Below are 17,507 nucleotides of genomic sequence, written 5' to 3'. Positions count from 1 at the left end.
ACCACTACTTACCATGTCTAATATCTACACCAATGAAGCCTACTCCAAACCTTTTTTTTCCAAACACCCAAACCACTATACAGTACATGCAAGCAAGGCAGCGTGACCTCAAAGCCATGCGCTCCTGTCTCCACCACGCTACAAACGCCACCGTCTGCTTTACATTAGCCGTCAATCTTCCAATCCTTCCATCCGACCCGGGCAGGAAATCCGAACCACGCCACAAACCCACTTGTGTCTGACAAACAACGCGCATGTGAACCCAAACACACGAAGCAAAACATGCGACCTTCTATATCCGCTCAACTGACAGGCGCCGTGACGCGTAATCGGACCTATTCGCCCTGGCATACATGACGGCGTTTGTTTCTTCATACCACCATCTCTGTCTTTCTCTCTCTCGCTCAAAATTTATCTCTTGGTATTCTGACAGGCTTTTGTGTTGGTTGGTGCAAGCGCGTATTGGTGATCGGTAAGGCAGTGCGCAAGCGTGGTCCCACGCGCGTACCACCAGGAATACAAGGTTTGACAAAACACACGCTTTTACATCGTCATCTAGGCCTTGGTCTCCTTACACAAGCAGCGCCTTCATCCTTTGGTGTGTGCGTTCGTGTATTTGTAAGTACTTACGTGTGGAGTACCTGCATACGTTCGTCCGTCGATACCATTTGCATTCACATACCCATCCTTTTGAAGCATGGGTCCCCGCCTGTCTGTCTCCGTCTCGCATCCGCGGCTGATGATGTGCATACGGGTTCTCTCCCACCGGTCCGCGGGACCATGGCAAGTGGAGAGAGGGAGGGGTGCGAGAGGTATGTGGGGGTGGTAAAAGAGAAAAGCACCAAACGAGCGACATACCGCAAGTCATCCGAGCTTTTTTTTTTCGTCTTTACCTCTAACTCGGAGTCGGAACACTGGGTTGTGGAGCCAGCCCCCCTTCTTCCTCCAGACCAGCCCCCTCGTTGCTCCTTCACCTACTTCACTTGCATTAGCGCCTTCCCGATTATTTTTTTGCTTCTTCCCTTGCGTCTCCACTCTCCATCCCCTGCGAACTTCTTTCTTATGCTCTTTTGAGCCACCATGGCAATTGTGTAATGAGGACGTTGGATAAACGGTCCGAAGACGAAAGAGGAAAATAAAAAACAAACAAAGAACCCAAGAAAACACCAAGAAAAAAGTAATCTGAGGAAATTTTCAGTTGTTTTCGGTCATTTTTTTCCACGTATACTACTCGTCATACACACTACTACATTCCCTTTTCTATCTCTCTCTATCGCACACACACTCTCTCCTCCCTAAACCACCCCCCAAACGAAGAAAGATGTCACACGCCCAAGACAAAACCCGCTTGTCTGCTTCCGCCCACCCCCCAAAACACCCAAGGAAGCATACAACCGGCCACCGACCACCACTTTCTTGGCAAAAAGAACTCTCTCAGCTCTAACTCCCTATCCCATGCAACCCCATCCCCATCTCCTTAATCAGGTGTTTCCCCCATAACCCCTTGTCCCAGTCAATACCCACACTTTCCTAGACCTTAGTTTGTATCGTGTATCGAAAGCCACTCTACGTACGTATCGAAATGAGAGTAGGTAGGTATGTATGTGTGTGAGTGGGGAAGGTGGATTATATTTCATGTACGACATTAGAACACGGACCCCCCTTCCCATCGCCCATCCCCACTCTCGTACTGGGAGGCGTTTGGAGGGACATGGGGGGTGTTCCCTTTGTTCTGGGTCGGTCAGTCGGTCGTGTATGTGTGGAGATTTGCTTCAGTGCCGGTGGTGCGGTATAAGTTGCAGGGTATAGATGTGTGTGTGTGTGTGGGATGAGTCGAGTGACATCGTAGTGACTTACTCGGGTGCGCGGTGGGTTTGAGGGGTTGAAGAGTCATGTTGCAAGGTTACTGTGCTGGAGTATTACAACTTCGCCGACCTTTGTGGGGGGTTATCGTGGCTAAGTTGGCGAGATGAGATCGAGATGGGATCGAGATGGTGGGAGATGGGGTGGATATGAGGGGAGATACGAGGATAGATACGAGGGTAAGATACGAGGGTGGATATGTAAAATGCGCATGCGGTGGGGTGAAGGGGAGTGGAGATGATAAGGTAGTGTATAATTTCTCGTTAGATTTTAGAAGTTGTGAGGGAGATGAGAAGAACATGAAAGAATAAGAGACGAATATGATCCAAAGAAAACTCTCACGAAGCACAAGAGTTTGCATAAAATCACCGCAAGGAAAAGACATGTACAAAGGCTACACATGTGCAACATCATTTTTGGCATATGTCTACATATTACACCACCCCCCTCACAATTCCGTTAATGAAACTTTGCCTCAACACTCCCATACCGCACCCCCTCGACCTTGAGTTCAAACACCAACCCTGCACTCTGACACCGCATGTCGAGTGTAAAATCCAGATTATCAAACTCGACACCCTTTGTCGTTTTCAGGCGGGTAAACAGGCTTTTAGGCACGGTATTCAAGTCGGTGGTGAGTGTGCAAACGTTGATGAGATCCTTGGTAAGCGAGTCCGGGGCAACGTCAGCGTCGCAGGCAATGAGGTCGTCTTCTACGACGAGAGATTGCCCGGGCCGGAAGTTGCGTGTGTAGTGGAAAGATATGGGACGGGATTCGGATACTTGGGCGCCCTAAATTTGGTAAGTGTTAGTGGACTGATTATGTAGCTAAAGGGGAGAGAATGCAACATTACCTTTGCAATGTGCCATTGCATTCGGTCAGATACCATCCACCGCTCCCACAGCGGACTCCAGTAACGGTCGGAGATGGGGTGTTTGGACTCGTCAAAAACAGTTGCGTAGCTTGTGCCGTAGTGCCAGCGACTCCGTCGGCTGATGACCATGTTACCTTCCAGACCCCTCACTACGGCGCCGCGCACGACAGCGGTCCAGGCATGTATGGGCTGGTAGATCTCAATAGACTGAGCCGCATCTGGGGCGACGTAATGGGTTGCCCTCTCAGTATATGGCGGCGGCGGCGCGCTGTTGAAATGTGACTTCATCCGACTGTAGAGGTAATTGCTCTGCCCGAATCCTCCGACCAATATAATGCCACAAACCAGACCTCCTTTTTCCCTTATACTCTCAACTTGACCCTCTACCAAATGCATGACCTCTTCTATGACTGGATCAAATAGACTCTTGACTTGCTCGGCACTCATGACGAGGAACCCGGAATCCAACCCCGCCTCTTCGTCGTCTGGCAGACCCGGGAAGGGAATGTTGACTTCACTATGTTCCTCCTCGTTAAAGTTGCGCTTGACGAATTCTTCAAAATATTTCAAGCCCATATTCCACGTCTTTTGCTTTTTCTCGCGCATCCACGTGTACCGTTCTACTCCAATCCGTTGCTTGACGTGTTCTTCGAAGCGGTAATTGATAAAAGTCGAGCCACAGAGACCACCAGTGCCAACAGCCGATTCTTCAACGCGTAGAGGGAATAGCTGGTTGATCTTGTAGGCAATCAGATCGACCGTGCCGCCCCCTGCATCACATACGATGAAGTTGTCGCCGGCCCTGAGGTGGTTTGGTTGAATGGCCTTGAGAGTATATACGGCAGCCGCTTCGGGTTCAGATATGAGCTTCAGTTCATGTCTGTTGCCCATGCCGGCCTTTTCGGCAGCCTTTAGAGTTGCATCCTTGGCCGCGTCTGACCACACAGCAGGTACCGTCAGGACAAACTCGACTTTGGTCAAACTAATAAACGCCTCGCCATATCTCCGGGTCAAGGTCTCCATAGTATGCTTGTATATTTGCGACAGGTAGTCGGTGGCTGCCTCAATAACTGTCTTGCCGTGCTTGCGCAGCTGGGCAGCCGTGTCCAGAGGCGAGACATAATGTGGAAGCTTCTGATTTCGGTCGAGGAAGAGCTTGATACATCGAAGGCGCGTCTCGTCTGGCTTGAACTGGAAGCCCCATTTAATGGTCGGCGCGGGCTTGGTTAACGCATTGAGCGAGGCAGTAGAGTCGTGTTGCAGGGCTGGTTCGCTGTAGCCAATCTCTGTAGGGACTTTGTCGGAGGTGATACCTGGAGGCGCGTGTTAGCTCTTTGAGGTACATGTTGTCGCGGATGCACAAGAGCTCACCATTTCCACCAGGCCAAGTCTTGATGATGTCAATATCATCAGGAGTCGCACTGTACACGGCAGCAACGCCTGTCGGTGGTCAGTCTTGGTTCGTGTTAGACGGCATGGTTACCGTGGTTGCAATGGGCGTATCTACCACTGTATGTGGTCCCGAAGTCAACACCTACAACCAACCTGTCTTTGGGGGGAGTGGTGGGCGGTGGCAGGCTGCCTACGTCCACGCTGCCATTGGAGCCCGGGTTGAAGGTGGTGGGTATGCTACTCCCTCTGCTGGGGAATGTGCTCTTCATTTTCTGCTCCCCAGTCTTCGTGCTGGCTGTGGCGGTGCTATGGGCGTCGAAGGATAGGCGTGGGCGTCGCGTGGGGTACTATGTCCTCGGGGCTGAATCCTGCCAGAGGAGAGCAGAAGCTCATTGAAGTGCAACGGCGCGTACAGGAGACGCCGCCGTTATCAAGCGGTTTTTCTTGGGATCATTGCACAATCTGGGTCCCTGGGTAGAGCGCAGTGGCAGGCTGAAGCCTAGGTAGGTCGCGGTGTGTACACGAAGACGGCGGATGCAGCAGCTGCAGGGGCAACCATGGTGGGCTGGCCCTCAACTGCACGATTGGGTCTCGTCGGCTGGCCTCTCAACGGCAGTTCACCTCGACACCATCCAAAGTCTCAGCCTCGTACAGAACCTTGACTGTCATAGTGATTCCAATGCAGTCCTGAACTCGCCATGTTTCGTCTCAATTATGACCGAACGAAAGAGCCCTGGTAGGCTGCAACCCCACCACCGCCAACCACAGTCGCAGTCCACGTCCACGTCAAACAACACCACCACCCCGCCAAAGGCCTCACGACCTGCTCCCAATATGCCCAAGGACCAGGCACGCCGACGCATATTTCCTTTGAATGATATGCACAAGCACCAGAGTGGGCGCACACCGGGGCCTACCCAGCCTACCACCAACATCGAGGATCCAGCACCGCCTAGCCAGGATGCCACTAATGAATCGGGCCAGCAGCCTACCCAATCGCCTTCAGACACGGAAAAAGTGCGCAGAGATTCGAGCAACCTTTGGGAGAGCACAATGAATGACGCCGTACAGCGCGAAAGCGAAGAGCTCGTGCGCCAAAACCACGAATTACGTTGCCAGGTTGCCCAGTTGGAGGACCAGCTCATGTATCCAAACAGTGCTCGACAACACAGCGACCGGCCAAAATCAACAGGCCAAGTAGGCGATCTGAAACTCCGTTTGCAGGCTGCAGAGAAAGAGTCACAGGAAAGACTCCAGCAAATCATTTCCCTCAAATCGAGTATATCATCTCTTACCCGCGTGCAGTCTCAGGTTACCGACAGCGACCTCGTTGCGTCCTTGTCCGAACTTGCAAACCGTGTCCGAGAATGGACAATCTCAACCCTCAGGCGGACCAAGCTGAACCTTGAAAATCTACCTAAAGAGACCGAGGAAACAGTTTGCAAATTGTATCCTCAATACAGGAATGGTATCCAGGGTGCAGACAAGTTTGCCCTGTATCAAGCTATTATCTCGACCTTGCTCATGCCCATTTTTGAAACACCTTTAGTCTTCGGGTTGCCAACATCACTCGCGGCAATCCAGTCCTTTGCCGATGAGGTACACGATAGCGGCCCTGCCTTCAGTGAATGGAAACGCGCAACGATACAAGTGCTTGAGAGTAGTAGAATTCAACCTGACCTTGTAAGAGAACAGGAGGAATTGCTACACCGCATCCTTGGGGATGTTTGTCATCTGTTCTTTACTCTTACATCCACTACCATCACCTCGAGTGCACAACTGGCATTAAGTGGGATTCTCAAGAATGCTGTAGACTTCCAACGAACACTGGCTCTTCAGAAAGCACGTTATCAGCTTCTTTTCTTTCGCAGTGAAGGCAGGAAAATGTACCTCGACGACCGTACAATGGAAGCTATCAACGATGCCGACTCTACCATGGACGATGATACTGTTATGGAAGCAGACCGCACGTTCCTCTTCTGCGCATTCCCTGGTCTCGTCAAGCATGGTGACGAATGGGGTGAGCACCATGAGATGAGCAATGTTTTGCTCAAAGCAAGGGTTTGCTCCGGATTCGGGTGACCTTGGTCGCAACAGTGGAGTAAATGGTTAGTGTTATCCAAGGACGGATTGTTGCACCTTTCATTGAGCGTGTTGAGAGGAAGGAATGAGCACAACATCTCGCTGGTCTATGCAAATTCATCATAAAGCAGAAGATGATGATTCCGTATTTGAACGGAAATTCCTTGCTTCTCTTCCACCATCACCTCACCTTCTTCATAGCGGCTTTTCATATCTCGATATCAACATCGTCTCCTTGCATATCAGTTCTGAGAAATGCGCCACACCTCGATCAGATAGTTGGAGATACGAGCTTGACCATATCGTTTGTTCATGAGTGGCATGAAACTCATCAGCTTTCATGTTGAGACCAACTCTGATGCTGAACCTTCGAAGTAAAAGCTCTAGCCATAAAGCGTTGAGTGGACGTAGGATATTGAACTTCAATGCAACGGCTGGATATCTCCTCGCGCTGCAACTGGGCCACGAATGAGCTACTCACCTATGTCATGCAAAGGCTGTGAGGACGACGTTTTTTTGTTTTGTAAATTCGATATTGCAAAACATCGACATTCTGCAGATTTAGGCGGTCAGAAAGTGATACGGCATGCGGGTCGATCTGACATGCTAGTGATTTCATCATGACCATTTCCTTGCATGCATCCCCCCTCACCTCACTGACAGATGCTACTTGATTCGCTCACTCCATTCACTTCACTCATACACATCCGTTGTTTTTTGCATCTAGATTTTCTGCAATGTCGCTCCGAGTTCGTGACGTCATGGCAAGCCGCCTTGCCCGCTACATTACAATTTCGGCCCCTCGACGTCTCACTCCTTCCATCATTCCAAATCAGAATTACATGCGAGAATTCAATCGGACTAAACAAATAACAAATCAACTTCAACCGCAACTGCAGCAACGCACATACGCCAACATGCCTCCGTCCAACAACCCCGAGCTCGAGATGGGCCAGGTCTTCGATGTCAAGGGCAAAGTCGCCTTGGTCACTGGAGGAGGCTCTGGTATTGGACTCATGATTACTCAGACATTGGCCGTCAACGGTGCCAAGGTATACATTGTTGGCAGGACGGAAGAGAAGCTTGAGAAGGTCGTTGAGGCACATGGACAAAACATTGCGGGACAGATCATTCCAATCGTCGGTGATGTCAGCACTAAAGAGGGTGTATCGTAAGTTTTCTTAGGTCTGTCGGGTGTTGCAATGCTGACTTTAAATACAGTAAGATCAAGAAGGATATTGAGTCTAAGGAGAAGTGTCTATGCATTCTAGGTAAGCTTCCGTGGTTTGGTTATGAGACCCGATGCTAACAAGAGTAGTCAACAATGCTGGCATTGCACCAGAAAAGACTGAAGTCAAGGGAAGCTCAGAGGAGCTGGTCGAGAAGCTCTTCGACGGCACTACCGAGAAGGAGTGGCTCGACGTTTACCAAACCAATGTCGTCGGCCCCTTCCTTATGAGCATAGCCTTCCTTCCTCTCCTGCAAAAGTCCACGGAGTCACACAAGGGATATTCCGGAACCATCATCAACATCAGCTCCATCTCCGGTCATATCCGCATTTCGCAAGGCCACTTTGCCTACAACAGCAGCAAGGGCGCCACCATACATCTAAACAAGATGCTTGCCTCTGAGATTGCAAAGAACGGCAGTAAGTCTTACATCTTACTGAATGCACCTTGGTTCTCACTGACATCTTGTAGTCAAAGTCCGAATCAACTCAATTGCCCCTGGTGTTTTCCCTTCAGAAATGACCACCCAGGAGAGCCGAGACGACAATCAGAAGAGCGAAATGCCCAAGGAGCACAAGGAGGGCCTTCCTGCTCAGCGTCCTGGAAAGGACCAGGACATGGCCGCTGCTATCTTATTTGCCGTTGGCTGTCAGTACCTCAACGGCCAGACCATCACTGTGGATGGCGGCTACGCCATTCAGGTCGGCAACTAAGTCGATCAGTGTTATGATCACTCATGAGTTCTTCTAATCCACTTCTTTACAAGCTTTATAATCTATAATAGCATGATATGTCCTGAGTCGGGATTGACCATAGTGTCACGAATTGTAATGTGTAGCGAATCGGCATGCATTGACTAAAGGACTAGGGTTCTATCCATGTAATGAAGGAACTCCCTGTATTCACACCCTGCCGTACTCATTCGGTATCATCATAGTGTGCTCATAGCAACTTCAAAGAGGATATGTTTTACCCACGTGGAACCATATATGTTTTGTTCTTCAGTTGCGCCTCGCGCGTGCAGCAGCTCCCAACGCCTCTGCAGCGACAGCAGTACCTCCAGCGGCTGCAGCGACCGTGGCCGCACCATAACCTCCCATCTGTTCTAATCAGCAATATTCCACACCAAAAACAGACATATACTTACCGCCGCAGACTGCAAGACCGCAAACGTGCCGAAAAGCCCACAATAGCCAACAGTGGTGTTGTAATGACGCCAGGAACGAGTAGCAGCATAGCGCTGCCGATATGACCGAGTGTACGCAGCGGGTGCTTGGCCACGTAGCGCACAATAGGTGGTGCAATGCGATGGAACATTTCTTCTACTGTGTTCCTGACTGCGTTGATAGCGTTTTGGACGAAGTTTGATACCGTGTTTCCCATGGTGTGTGTGTGTGGTGGGGGGTTGGGGTTGCAGGTGATATGTTGTGAAGTAGGAGGACTACGGATTGTTTGTAACCTGAAGAATTATTTAGCAAGGCGGGGGTGAAAGCTTGGTCACATTCACTGTTCATTGTTCACGGTTGGGTGGTTGGCAAATATGTGGGGTTATAGCGTGCTGTGCCGCATAGGATGGATTGAATAGAAGGGTATTGCTCTCATCCTTCTACTGAGTTCTGGGTTCTTGTTCGTCACATGGACTTGACATTTCCCATTCAGCTGGTTGAACGCATGAAGTTGCCTTGCGCTATTCTCTCGCACAGAGGGTTGAGATGCGCCTCGTGAGATGGGATGAATATTGGGATTGTCCAACCGCGCGCTTGCGTGCTGCACCGCCACCACTATCACTATGGGTGTTAATGCGGTCTTCCATATCGAGCATACAATCAGCTCATTCCCTTCGTGTGAACCAGTTTCCCACTTAAAAGAGGCTTCTCAGCACCGTTTTGACGGCCTTTTTGGCGCCCGCGCCTCACTCCGACATCACAAGGCTATCTCAACTGGTTGGATGCAGCAGTATATCCCACACCTTCTTCATTACTTTAACAAAAGAAGAGCCAAGGAATCTAGACCTTCGTATCTCGTGCAACGGCTGGAAGATGTACTAGCGGAAAAATATATGAGAACTTGCTTGGAATGAACCTTAACTCAGCATTTGCACCGGCTTAACAGTTGACGTAAAGCTACGGAAAAGGGTTTTTGGTTATTTGCAGCATTACATATTGACCAGAATATTCGCCGTCACGAATTGTATGTCTTGTCCAGTCCCCTTCTCTTTCTATATGTAACTTCATGGGTCTCTTTTCTTTCTTACTGAGAGACAAAGCATCGGTCCTTAATGGTATAATTTAGGCTTGTAAACTTTATGGGCTATGAATTGGCACTCTGTCGCAGAGTTCATAAAGACAAAGGGTCTTTCAGATGTGCCAGTTCGATGTGCTGAAGGGTTAGCCGCGAGACTGCTGGCAGTGAATAGTTTGTGTGGTGAGAGGTAGGTGCTTCTTTTACTGGCGGACATGGCACCGTCATCATAATGCTGTTGCAAGGTTGGTAGGGAATACACATCAAACAGAAAGACTCAAGACATCGCTTTCATAGACATGACAGTGGGACATTCACATTGGACTGTGCGTAGCTTTGGATTCATATCATGCAAGTCATAGTATTTGTCTTCTCGCGTCCGCACGCTCTCGTCTATTCATCTAGGCTTTGAAGAGTTCAAACGTCGTAGCTTCTCGGATCTCTCTACTCAAACAACACACTTAGTTGCACCTTCCCCACTTGCTCTGGCACCAGTTGGCAGCGCCGCAAAAGTCCTCGCCAGTACCGCAGAAGTTTGATCCAGAGCAGCAAAGACCAGATGCGCACTTCTTGTTGACAATAGGACCGCAAGTCTCTCCGGCTTGCGAGACGCCCTTCTCGCCAGCAGGCTCACCAGGCGCCTTTTGGTTGTCGCACTTTCCGAAGCCGGCCTGGCATCCGGTACCACAGTAGAGGTTCTGGTCCTGGAGGTCGTTCTTGGGCCCGCAGTGGCCGGCCGAAGAGCAGCAGCGGTAGAAGTAACCGTTGGCTCCCGCACCGGGGCAGCTCACGCCACCTTGAGCGTGACCGCAGACATCAATCTCAGGGACGCCGTCGGGGAAAGTCTGGGCGGGAGATTTGCTGTTGCACTTGGAAGAGGCACCAGAGAAGTCCTTGATGCAAGTCTTGGCGTCGCAGTGGTCGACAGTAGTCCCGCACCAGCCATATTGGGAGCCTGAATAGTTCGTCAGTAGCTATTCTCATGGTTTCGAAAAATTATTCTAAAACTTACAGCACTCGCCCGAAGCGCACTTTGCGTTTCCATTCTGAGGACCGCAGTTTCCGGCGAGGACACCGGAAACCAGGGAGAGAAGAGCGAAAGTAGAGAAACGCATTATAATTAGGATTAGGGGTTTTCGATTTAAACTTTTGTTAAGAAAGCGGGTAATCGTTTGTATGACGAGAGAAGTCAAGAAAGAGCGAGAGTAAGCGAGTGCAAGTCGATGAATTCGTACTGATGACCCGATAGAGAGAGAAGAAGAACCATTTGTATGCGGGAAACTGAGCTTTTTAATGATAGACCCCTCTCGTATTTCCCAGTCCCCAAAGAGTAACGAACTGCATACAATGACAGTGGTAGCCCTGCGGCGCCTCGTGTGTCTCCACAAGGGCTGCTATCGAGGGTGTGCATTGGCTCGGCGCTAGAATGGTCTGCTTACTGCTTACTGGCTGTCGCGCACAAAGCCAATCCCACATACGATGCTCGTGCCTGAACGCACAGACATTAGGGCTGTGAGGGTTTGGCTCTCTTTTTTTTGTTCGGAAATTTCGCATGGGGCACCGGTGCAATCAGGCCAATTCGGAAGGCCGGCAAAGTGTGTGAAACGACCATGCTCGCCACTTTAGGCTTACGCGCTATGCGGGATGACGAAAGGCATCGTGCTACTTACATATTGGGGATAACGGGACGAGAGTTGCTTATGGTGCCCGATGGATTTTTGGGCAATTGAGGGGCGGGTTGGTTGCTTCTGCTGCCGTCGTATAGGACTAGATTGAGTTTATGCAAAAACAAGTGGAGGTGAACGATGGAGAGGGATCCATTGGGGCCGCCCTACGTACCTACAAAATTAAACATTCGCTTAGCGCAGATTGGCTGGCTGGACAAAGACTCTACCCCTGATTTTCTTCTTATCGGCGAGCAAAGCTTTTGAGGCGGAAGCTTGACAGGCGGAGCTACTTAGACGAGACGGCGACGGACGGGACGGTACTGACAGAATGACACAAGGGAGGCGGCGGCCCATGTCGAGAAAAAGAGAAAGTGCTTACCTGTGAGTACATTAGACTGGGGCTAGAGCTTCTAGATCATGATTCTGCTGACACCCCCTGCTCGGCCGTACCTGAGGCGCCGTGAGTCCGGGGGAGACAATAATAGACCTGTTACAACATCATGCGATGAATTTACATACAAAATGCAGGACCTATTACACCGCCCTTGCTATGCTGTTTAAAACATTGAACTAAGCACGAATTTGTGGTCGGTAGTTAAACAAACCTTTCCCTCGGGTATTGGCTATGTGTGCATGACTCGGTCTGGAAAAAGAACATCTTAGGGCTGGTTCAGGCCGCCGAGCTACTGCTTGATTGAACCGGAATACGAATTTGACAGTGCAAAAGGCAGCCGATCTGCTCTGCGTAAATGAGAAATGAACTACTGATTTTGCAACCCGGGGCGGTGTGCATCGTGTACATGTAGAGTGCTTTATCGGACCTATCCCGCCATCCGTACATGTATAGATGCGTTGTTCAATACATGCCCCTAGTGTATATGAGTAAGCAACTATCATCAAGAGTTGATGCGGTGGTTACCCCCTGATTCCTATCCTATGGCAGATACTTGTTTATCCTTACATATCGATATTGTTTTCCGAAAAAGTTTTACAATTGAATTACGATTTTTCCCGGGGGGTCAAAGTATTTTCCAGCAAACAATATCGGATATGCCACCGCAGACTACTATACCCAGGACCAGAGATTAGCTTACATACTAGCTACACACAGCATGATGTACCCAAAGTCTCAGGTCTAAAAAATTGATATCGCGATTGTTCGAAGATAGGTTATTGGCAAGAGTTTTGGTGCTCCATATGGCGTTAGCGTAGCCAGAGAATTTTTCTCAAGAGTAGAAAAGAGAAGGAGAAACAAAGAAGAGGTCGAGAACCGAAAAAAGAGCTAAAAATAAACAATGTCGACATCTAGGCTCGATAGTCCTTGCCTGGAAACAACACCTTGGGATGGCAACCACCCTTCACCTGAGCTATCTGCCTAGGCACCTTATCTTTGACGAAACCAAAAAGTCAAAAAAGATGATTTTCCGACACCGGGAATCGAACCTAAAGCGGAATTAATACTGGTGATTGGAGTGAATGATGAGGATGTTACTAACCCGGGCCTTGCCGGCGCTGTGAGGCGAACTGACTCTGAATGAGAGCGGCAAATCCTAGCCACTAGACCATATCGGATTTTGATGGAAGTTTAAAATTTTAGTTCGTACAACAACTGAGTGTTTTGACTTGAGGAATGTTAGTTCCAGGAAAAAGGGAAATGCGGTGGAGCTACAGATCGAAAACAAGTAGTGGGAAATCTCTTCAGCCCAGGCCCACTTGAATGAAGCGACTAACAAGGGTTTTGTGTGATAGTATTTACGACAAACTCTTGTATGACCGCTGAAACTCAAGCGACAACATGATCGATTTCAACAAGGTGAACGTAGCAATGAGTGAACTCAGTTGCCAGGCGACCAAAATCTATCTCTGACACCCCAACATGTAAAGTTATCCACATTCACATGCGGCCTAGACGAAAGTATCCAAACTACCGGCACCTGTCATTCTGTGTCATTGCGCGGTTGATTCGATGCTATATCGCGCTTCTTGTACCACGCAAACCAAGCGATGACCAAAGTAATGACTATGACCAGCGCCGTAGTCACTTCTGTCGAGCCGGCTTTGTGGGCGAGTCAGGCGCTTGACTCTGACTTTTTGTCTAGCGGAGGTATTTGTTGGTTAAGGTAGGACTCGAGATGGTCAATCTCGTCAGGATCGGCGCTGTGGACGAGGCCCCTGATTCTTGTTAGAGACAATCTTCTGCTGGCTGTAGAGGACATACTTGTAGGTCCTGAAGTCAACTTTGTATCCATGCTTCTCAAGCTCTTCAGCGCTCTTCTTTCCCCATTTGTGTGCGACCACTTGGTCTGCATCGCCATGGCCCATAAAAATGGGTGTGTTTTGGTTCGGGTTGCTGGTTGGGATCATGTCCTTGATCTTATTTTGCAAGAGCAAGTAACAACTCAAACCAAAAATGCCCCCCAGCTGCTCCTTGTATGTTACTCCTGATAGTATGGACATTGCGCCACCCTGCGAGAAGCCTCCAATCACTATGCGGTTTGCAGGTATGCCTTTCGAAACCTCCTGGTCGATGAGCGAATGGAAGTACTTCTGAGATTGGATGATGCCTTGCTCATCCTCGCTGCGGCCATCCAGATTAACCAGCTCTTTGATATCGTACCACCCTGGCATACTCATGCCCATGTTCTAAGCTGTGTATCAGCATTCATGCTGTGTTTGCGCCGCAGCATCCGCGGAGGGTCGATGGTTGGTCACGAACCAGGGAGATTGGGATGTTTGGAGCATTCGGAAAGATGAACGAGACCTCCTCGAACTTGCTCCGTCTGCGCCAGTTCTCCGCGAGGAATATCCTGCTCTTGTCAGGGTCTACAGAATCATGTTACATTACTCAGCGCTTCTTACCAGCCAGCCCCGCTGTCTCCAAGTCCATGAGCGACGATGACGGTAGCGGTGTGTCGCTTGAGCGCAGGGACGATTAGAGGTGCTTTGTGAGCCATGGTGAAGTCAACTATGTGGGTGTGTAGAGTAACGTCTCGACAGCAGACGGAACGTGGGGTAGCTGGAAGCAGTCAGACTCGGGACCATGTGGGCCTCGGCGTGTCCTCCTGCACGCTAAAGCAGGAACAAGGGTCCGAGCTCCAATCATCATCATCGACGTCATGACCTACCCAGTACTATTCAGTGGCGATTCACTCTATAATTCACTGCCTTCTTTTTCAGTTGAGAAGGCATAAAAAGGTACCTCCTATTTTTTTCCTCTTCTGGCCTCTATCACTTTTGTGTCCATTATTGCGTTCAAAATACCAATCAGGGTCATCCTGGCATCGCGGCCAGGTACCTTCAGGGGCGCAACCCATTTCTCACAATCAACAAGATCATTCCACATGGTACGAGCTACAAGAAGCTCCGCCGCAAAAGGCAGAGCTGCGCAGGTACTGCCAGTCATTGGTAAAGATTCGGCACAACTTTCCAGTCCACCCACGACACCAGAAGCACCCAATCCCCGAAAGAGGAAAGCTATCAAGGCGGAAGTCTCGCTAGAAACCAAGACCAAGGATGCGCCTGTTGCACCCAAGAGCACCAAACGCGCCAAGAAATCCGTGGTAAAAAAAGAGGATATCAACGAACTTCCACATAACCTTGGTGCTATTCCAGATCTTCCCGTCAAGCAAGAAGAAGATGATGATGATGACATCAAAAAAGACTCAGCAAAGAAGATCAAAAAAGCAACTAAGAAAGCGAATGTGAAGAAAGAGGACGTTGGCAACATTGTTGACAAAGCAACCACCACAAGTCCAAACAAGAAGAGCAAGGGCAAGACTGGTGGTTATGGCCTTACGCCAGGCCAAACACCATATCCGAACTACCCACATCCAACTGCAGAAGAATGTGAAGAAGTCACACGTCTCTTGTCGAAAGTGCACGGCAAGGTAGAAGCTCCGAAGACCATTCCCGCTCCGTCGCTCGATGTCTCAGGGTGTGGAGAAGTACCCTCTGTCCTCGACGCTCTTATCCGAACACGTCTTTCTGCTGCAACGTCTGGAACAAACTCGTCTCGCGCTTTTGCAGGCCTTGTCACCAAATTTGGAATTTTGAAAGAAGGCGTTGGCAAAGGCAGTGTAGACTGGAACAAAGTGCGCCAAGCAGACCAGAAAGAGATATTTGAAGCAATCAAGAGTGGTGGACTAGCCGATGTGAAAAGCAAGGATATCAAGAGGATTCTGGAAATGGTCTGGGAAGAAAATCAAACGCGACGAAAAGAGCTTCAATCTTCGTCTAACAAAGCGCCAGGTTCCGCCAATGAGGCGGAAGAGGAGAAGAGTGCAGAGATCGAAAAAGCAAGCCAGGACGTCATATCTCTGGACCATCTGCATCTACTCTCGAATGACGACGCCTTCAATGCCCTTACCAAATACCCTGGTATTGGACCAAAGACAGCATCCTGTGTGCTTCTCTTCTGCCTTCAACGACCTTCATTCGCAGTTGATACGCACGTCTTCCGGCTCTGTCAGTGGCTAGGTTGGGTACCCCCGCCAGGCGATTCCAGGGGGCTTGCTCCAGGCGCAAAAGGCACTTTTGCTGGTCCAACACGCAATTCGACATACGCTCATTGCGAAGTCAGAGTACCAGACCATCTGAAGTACCCATTACACCAGTTACTTATAAAGCATGGAAAAACATGTCCAAGATGTCGAGCAATCACGGGTGAGAGTAGCGAAGGGTGGAACAAGGGTTGCCCAATCGAACATCTAGTCCAGAGGACAGGTGGCCGCAAAAATGCCGGCACAAGCCCAAAGGGAGGAAGCGCGAAGAATTCAAAGAGAAGAAAGAGGGTTACTGAGGAATATGAGAGTGATGCTCAAAGCAGTGGTGTGAGCGACGCTGAGAGTGCTGAACTAAGTGACATGGTAAGCGATGCAGAAGTAGAGCAATCTGAAGAAGAGCAGTCAGAAGGCGAATACTGATGTTCATATGTACATTGAATTTTGAAAGCGAGCATCTACTTTATATATACAGATTTTCCATGTAGTGTCTTCCCTCGCGTGTGTCGATTCAGTCCAAGTCGACAAGTTATGTTGTGCAATAGCTGAGTATGTCTTGTTGCCCCTGTTCAATCGAAGAACTGTTGCCTTAGGTGAACTGGCTGAAGAAGGCCCAGACTTCTTTAGGTGTGAAGCTCTGAGCTCCAACATCGTTTCCTGCATCTCCTGGAAGCGCGACGTGGTCTCCATCGAAGGAAGTCCATTGGGTTGGGTATTTGCATCCATCGTATACGGTCTTGACGCGCTGGCGGCTGTTGGGCGATGGGTCGGGTGCGTTCTTGGACTGGCATCCATTTAGCTTGACAAAGCGGTCACGGATCTGTTTTCCGGAGGCGATGGGCAAAACACTGTCCTTGACACCGTGTTGACCGTAGAACGCAATAGGGGTGTTGCCGCCGGCACATCCAGAGAGAGTGGCACCAGACAAGACAGCAATACCTCGGAAGTCAGCCGCCTTGCTGCAAGCCAGGCTGAAGGACATGGCACCACCGAAGGAGAAACCCAGGGAGAAGCGGAGTTTCTCGTTGACACAGAACTCGTTGTCAATCTGCTTCCTGACTGCGTCAAGGAAGGCAACGTCCTCTCCGTTCTGGTTACCCCATCCCCTGTTGAGACCGTCTGGGGCCACAAAGATGGTGCTCTCACCGGCAAGAGCAGCGAGGCCGTAGTAGGGAGCAGCTCCACTAGCGACCGCGTTCATGTCACCGTTAAGCCAGTGCAGGCCAAAGATGAAGCGGTATTGACGCTTGTTGTCATAGTTTTGAGGCACGCGGAGAGTGTAGCGGCGCTGCTTGTTGTTGACTGTGATGGTGTGAACACCACTCTTCATTCCTGGGGTTTTTCCACAGCCGGCTGTTGCAGCAGACACAGAGTCGAGAAGTGAAAGGAAGAGAAGGGCACCAAGTGCGAAGAGAGAAGCTGGGCGAAGCATTTTGCAGTGCTTGTTGTATGTTTCCGAGTTTCGTGCTGGTGTTTCTACAACTGTTGAACCTCAATGGCCTTTAAATACCTTTTGAAATCCCCATATTTCTCCGGATTGAAACATTCACGCCACTGTTTCTAGAGAGTAGATCACTATGGAACAGGAGGGTTGCTACTATCGGGATTTATGCTCAGTCCCCATACCAAGACTTTTTGGCACTGAAATAAAGACAGACG

At 49.8% G+C, this 17,507-nt stretch overlaps 9 protein-coding genes across 9 annotated transcripts; 3 read left to right on the top strand and 6 right to left on the bottom strand.

Moving 5' to 3' along the window:
- Positions 1-407: 407 nt before the first annotated feature.
- Positions 408-882, bottom strand: COCSADRAFT_322347 (uncharacterized protein). The gene has a single exon (XM_007701868.1). The coding sequence runs from the start codon at positions 866-868 to the stop codon at positions 572-574; it is 297 nt and encodes a 98-aa protein (XP_007700058.1). The 5' UTR covers positions 869-882; the 3' UTR covers positions 408-571.
- A 1,021-nt stretch (positions 883-1,903) lies between these two features.
- On the bottom strand, positions 1,904-2,224 carry COCSADRAFT_171265 (uncharacterized protein; the record flags this gene model as incomplete). Its single annotated transcript, XM_007701867.1, has 1 exon — positions 1,904-2,224. One exon carries the CDS (start codon positions 2,222-2,224, stop codon positions 1,904-1,906), a length of 321 nt encoding a protein of 106 aa, XP_007700057.1.
- A 7-nt stretch (positions 2,225-2,231) lies between these two features.
- Positions 2,232-4,648, bottom strand: COCSADRAFT_181340 (uncharacterized protein). The gene is made up of 4 exons (XM_007701866.1): positions 4,246-4,648; positions 4,110-4,178; positions 2,718-4,051; positions 2,232-2,655 (listed from the first exon to the last, which is right to left on the bottom strand). The coding sequence occupies exons 1-4, from the start codon at positions 4,397-4,399 to the stop codon at positions 2,323-2,325; spliced, it is 1,890 nt and encodes a 629-aa protein (XP_007700056.1). The 5' UTR covers positions 4,400-4,648; the 3' UTR covers positions 2,232-2,322.
- A 196-nt stretch (positions 4,649-4,844) lies between these two features.
- COCSADRAFT_26372 (uncharacterized protein) lies at positions 4,845-6,212 on the top strand (the record flags this gene model as incomplete). Its single annotated transcript, XM_007701528.1, has 1 exon — positions 4,845-6,212. The coding sequence occupies one exon, from the start codon at positions 4,845-4,847 to the stop codon at positions 6,210-6,212; it is 1,368 nt and encodes a 455-aa protein (XP_007699718.1).
- An 800-nt stretch (positions 6,213-7,012) lies between these two features.
- On the top strand, positions 7,013-8,411 carry COCSADRAFT_36767 (uncharacterized protein). Its single transcript, XM_007701598.1, has 4 exons — positions 7,013-7,383; positions 7,434-7,483; positions 7,531-7,860; positions 7,913-8,411. The coding sequence occupies exons 1-4, from the start codon at positions 7,130-7,132 to the stop codon at positions 8,152-8,154; spliced, it is 876 nt and encodes a 291-aa protein (XP_007699788.1). The 5' UTR covers positions 7,013-7,129; the 3' UTR covers positions 8,155-8,411.
- A 31-nt stretch (positions 8,412-8,442) lies between these two features.
- COCSADRAFT_89622 (uncharacterized protein) lies at positions 8,443-8,824 on the bottom strand (the record flags this gene model as incomplete). The annotated part of the gene is made up of 2 exons (XM_007701865.1): positions 8,443-8,546; positions 8,614-8,824. 2 exons carry the CDS (start codon positions 8,822-8,824, stop codon positions 8,443-8,445), a joined length of 315 nt encoding a protein of 104 aa, XP_007700055.1.
- A 1,165-nt stretch (positions 8,825-9,989) lies between these two features.
- On the bottom strand, positions 9,990-10,924 carry COCSADRAFT_117287 (carbohydrate-binding module family 18 protein). Its single transcript, XM_007701864.1, has 2 exons — positions 10,695-10,924; positions 9,990-10,637 (listed from the first exon to the last, which is right to left on the bottom strand). Exons 1-2 carry the CDS (start codon positions 10,795-10,797, stop codon positions 10,144-10,146), a joined length of 597 nt encoding a protein of 198 aa, XP_007700054.1. The 5' UTR covers positions 10,798-10,924; the 3' UTR covers positions 9,990-10,143.
- A 2,494-nt stretch (positions 10,925-13,418) lies between these two features.
- On the bottom strand, positions 13,419-14,303 carry COCSADRAFT_26368 (uncharacterized protein; the record flags this gene model as incomplete). Its single annotated transcript, XM_007701527.1, has 4 exons — positions 13,419-13,521; positions 13,568-13,992; positions 14,066-14,156; positions 14,209-14,303. The coding sequence occupies 4 exons, from the start codon at positions 14,301-14,303 to the stop codon at positions 13,419-13,421; spliced, it is 714 nt and encodes a 237-aa protein (XP_007699717.1).
- Positions 14,304-14,578: 275 nt separating this feature from the next.
- COCSADRAFT_36763 (uncharacterized protein) lies at positions 14,579-16,631 on the top strand. Its single transcript, XM_007701597.1, has one exon. The coding sequence runs from the start codon at positions 14,691-14,693 to the stop codon at positions 16,269-16,271; it is 1,581 nt and encodes a 526-aa protein (XP_007699787.1). The 5' UTR covers positions 14,579-14,690; the 3' UTR covers positions 16,272-16,631.
- Positions 16,632-17,507: the final 876 nt, after the last annotated feature.

The sequence above is a fragment of the Bipolaris sorokiniana genome, assembly GCF_000338995.1.
Source record: "Bipolaris sorokiniana ND90Pr unplaced genomic scaffold COCSAscaffold_7, whole genome shotgun sequence".
In the NCBI taxonomy this organism is placed as follows: domain Eukaryota; kingdom Fungi; phylum Ascomycota; class Dothideomycetes; order Pleosporales; family Pleosporaceae; genus Bipolaris; species Bipolaris sorokiniana.
The sequence above is the reverse complement of the archived record's forward strand: the minus strand, read 5'-3'. Positions and strand labels throughout refer to the sequence as shown.

What these genes read in the sequence shown, in the direction of transcription:
- COCSADRAFT_36767 (XM_007701598.1), top strand. Translation starts at nt 7,130, where the DNA reads ATGCCTCCGTCCAACAACCCCGAGCTCGAGATGGGCCAGGTCTTCGAT. An exon ending in GAAGTGTCTATGCATTCTAG is followed by an intron (nt 7,484 to 7,530) that starts GTAAGCTTCCGT and finishes TAACAAGAGTAG; the next exon opens with TCAACAATGCTGGCATTGCA. An exon ending in TGAGATTGCAAAGAACGGCA is followed by an intron (nt 7,861 to 7,912) that starts GTAAGTCTTACA and finishes GACATCTTGTAG; the next exon opens with TCAAAGTCCGAATCAACTCA.
- COCSADRAFT_181340 (XM_007701866.1), bottom strand. Translation starts at nt 4,399, where the DNA reads ATGAAGAGCACATTCCCCAGCAGAGGGAGTAGCATACCCACCACCTTC. An exon ending in CTTCGGGACCACATACAGTG is followed by an intron (nt 4,179 to 4,245) that starts GTAGATACGCCC and finishes GACCACCGACAG; the next exon opens with GCGTTGCTGCCGTGTACAGT. An exon ending in GACTTGGCCTGGTGGAAATG is followed by an intron (nt 4,052 to 4,109) that starts GTGAGCTCTTGT and finishes ACGCGCCTCCAG; the next exon opens with GTATCACCTCCGACAAAGTC.
- COCSADRAFT_36763 (XM_007701597.1), top strand. Translation starts at nt 14,691, where the DNA reads ATGGTACGAGCTACAAGAAGCTCCGCCGCAAAAGGCAGAGCTGCGCAG.
- COCSADRAFT_322347 (XM_007701868.1), bottom strand. Translation starts at nt 868, where the DNA reads ATGACTTGCGGTATGTCGCTCGTTTGGTGCTTTTCTCTTTTACCACCC.
- COCSADRAFT_117287 (XM_007701864.1), bottom strand. Translation starts at nt 10,797, where the DNA reads ATGCGTTTCTCTACTTTCGCTCTTCTCTCCCTGGTTTCCGGTGTCCTC. An exon ending in GTGCGCTTCGGGCGAGTGCT is followed by an intron (nt 10,638 to 10,694) that starts GTAAGTTTTAGA and finishes CGAACTATTCAG; the next exon opens with GCTCCCAATATGGCTGGTGC.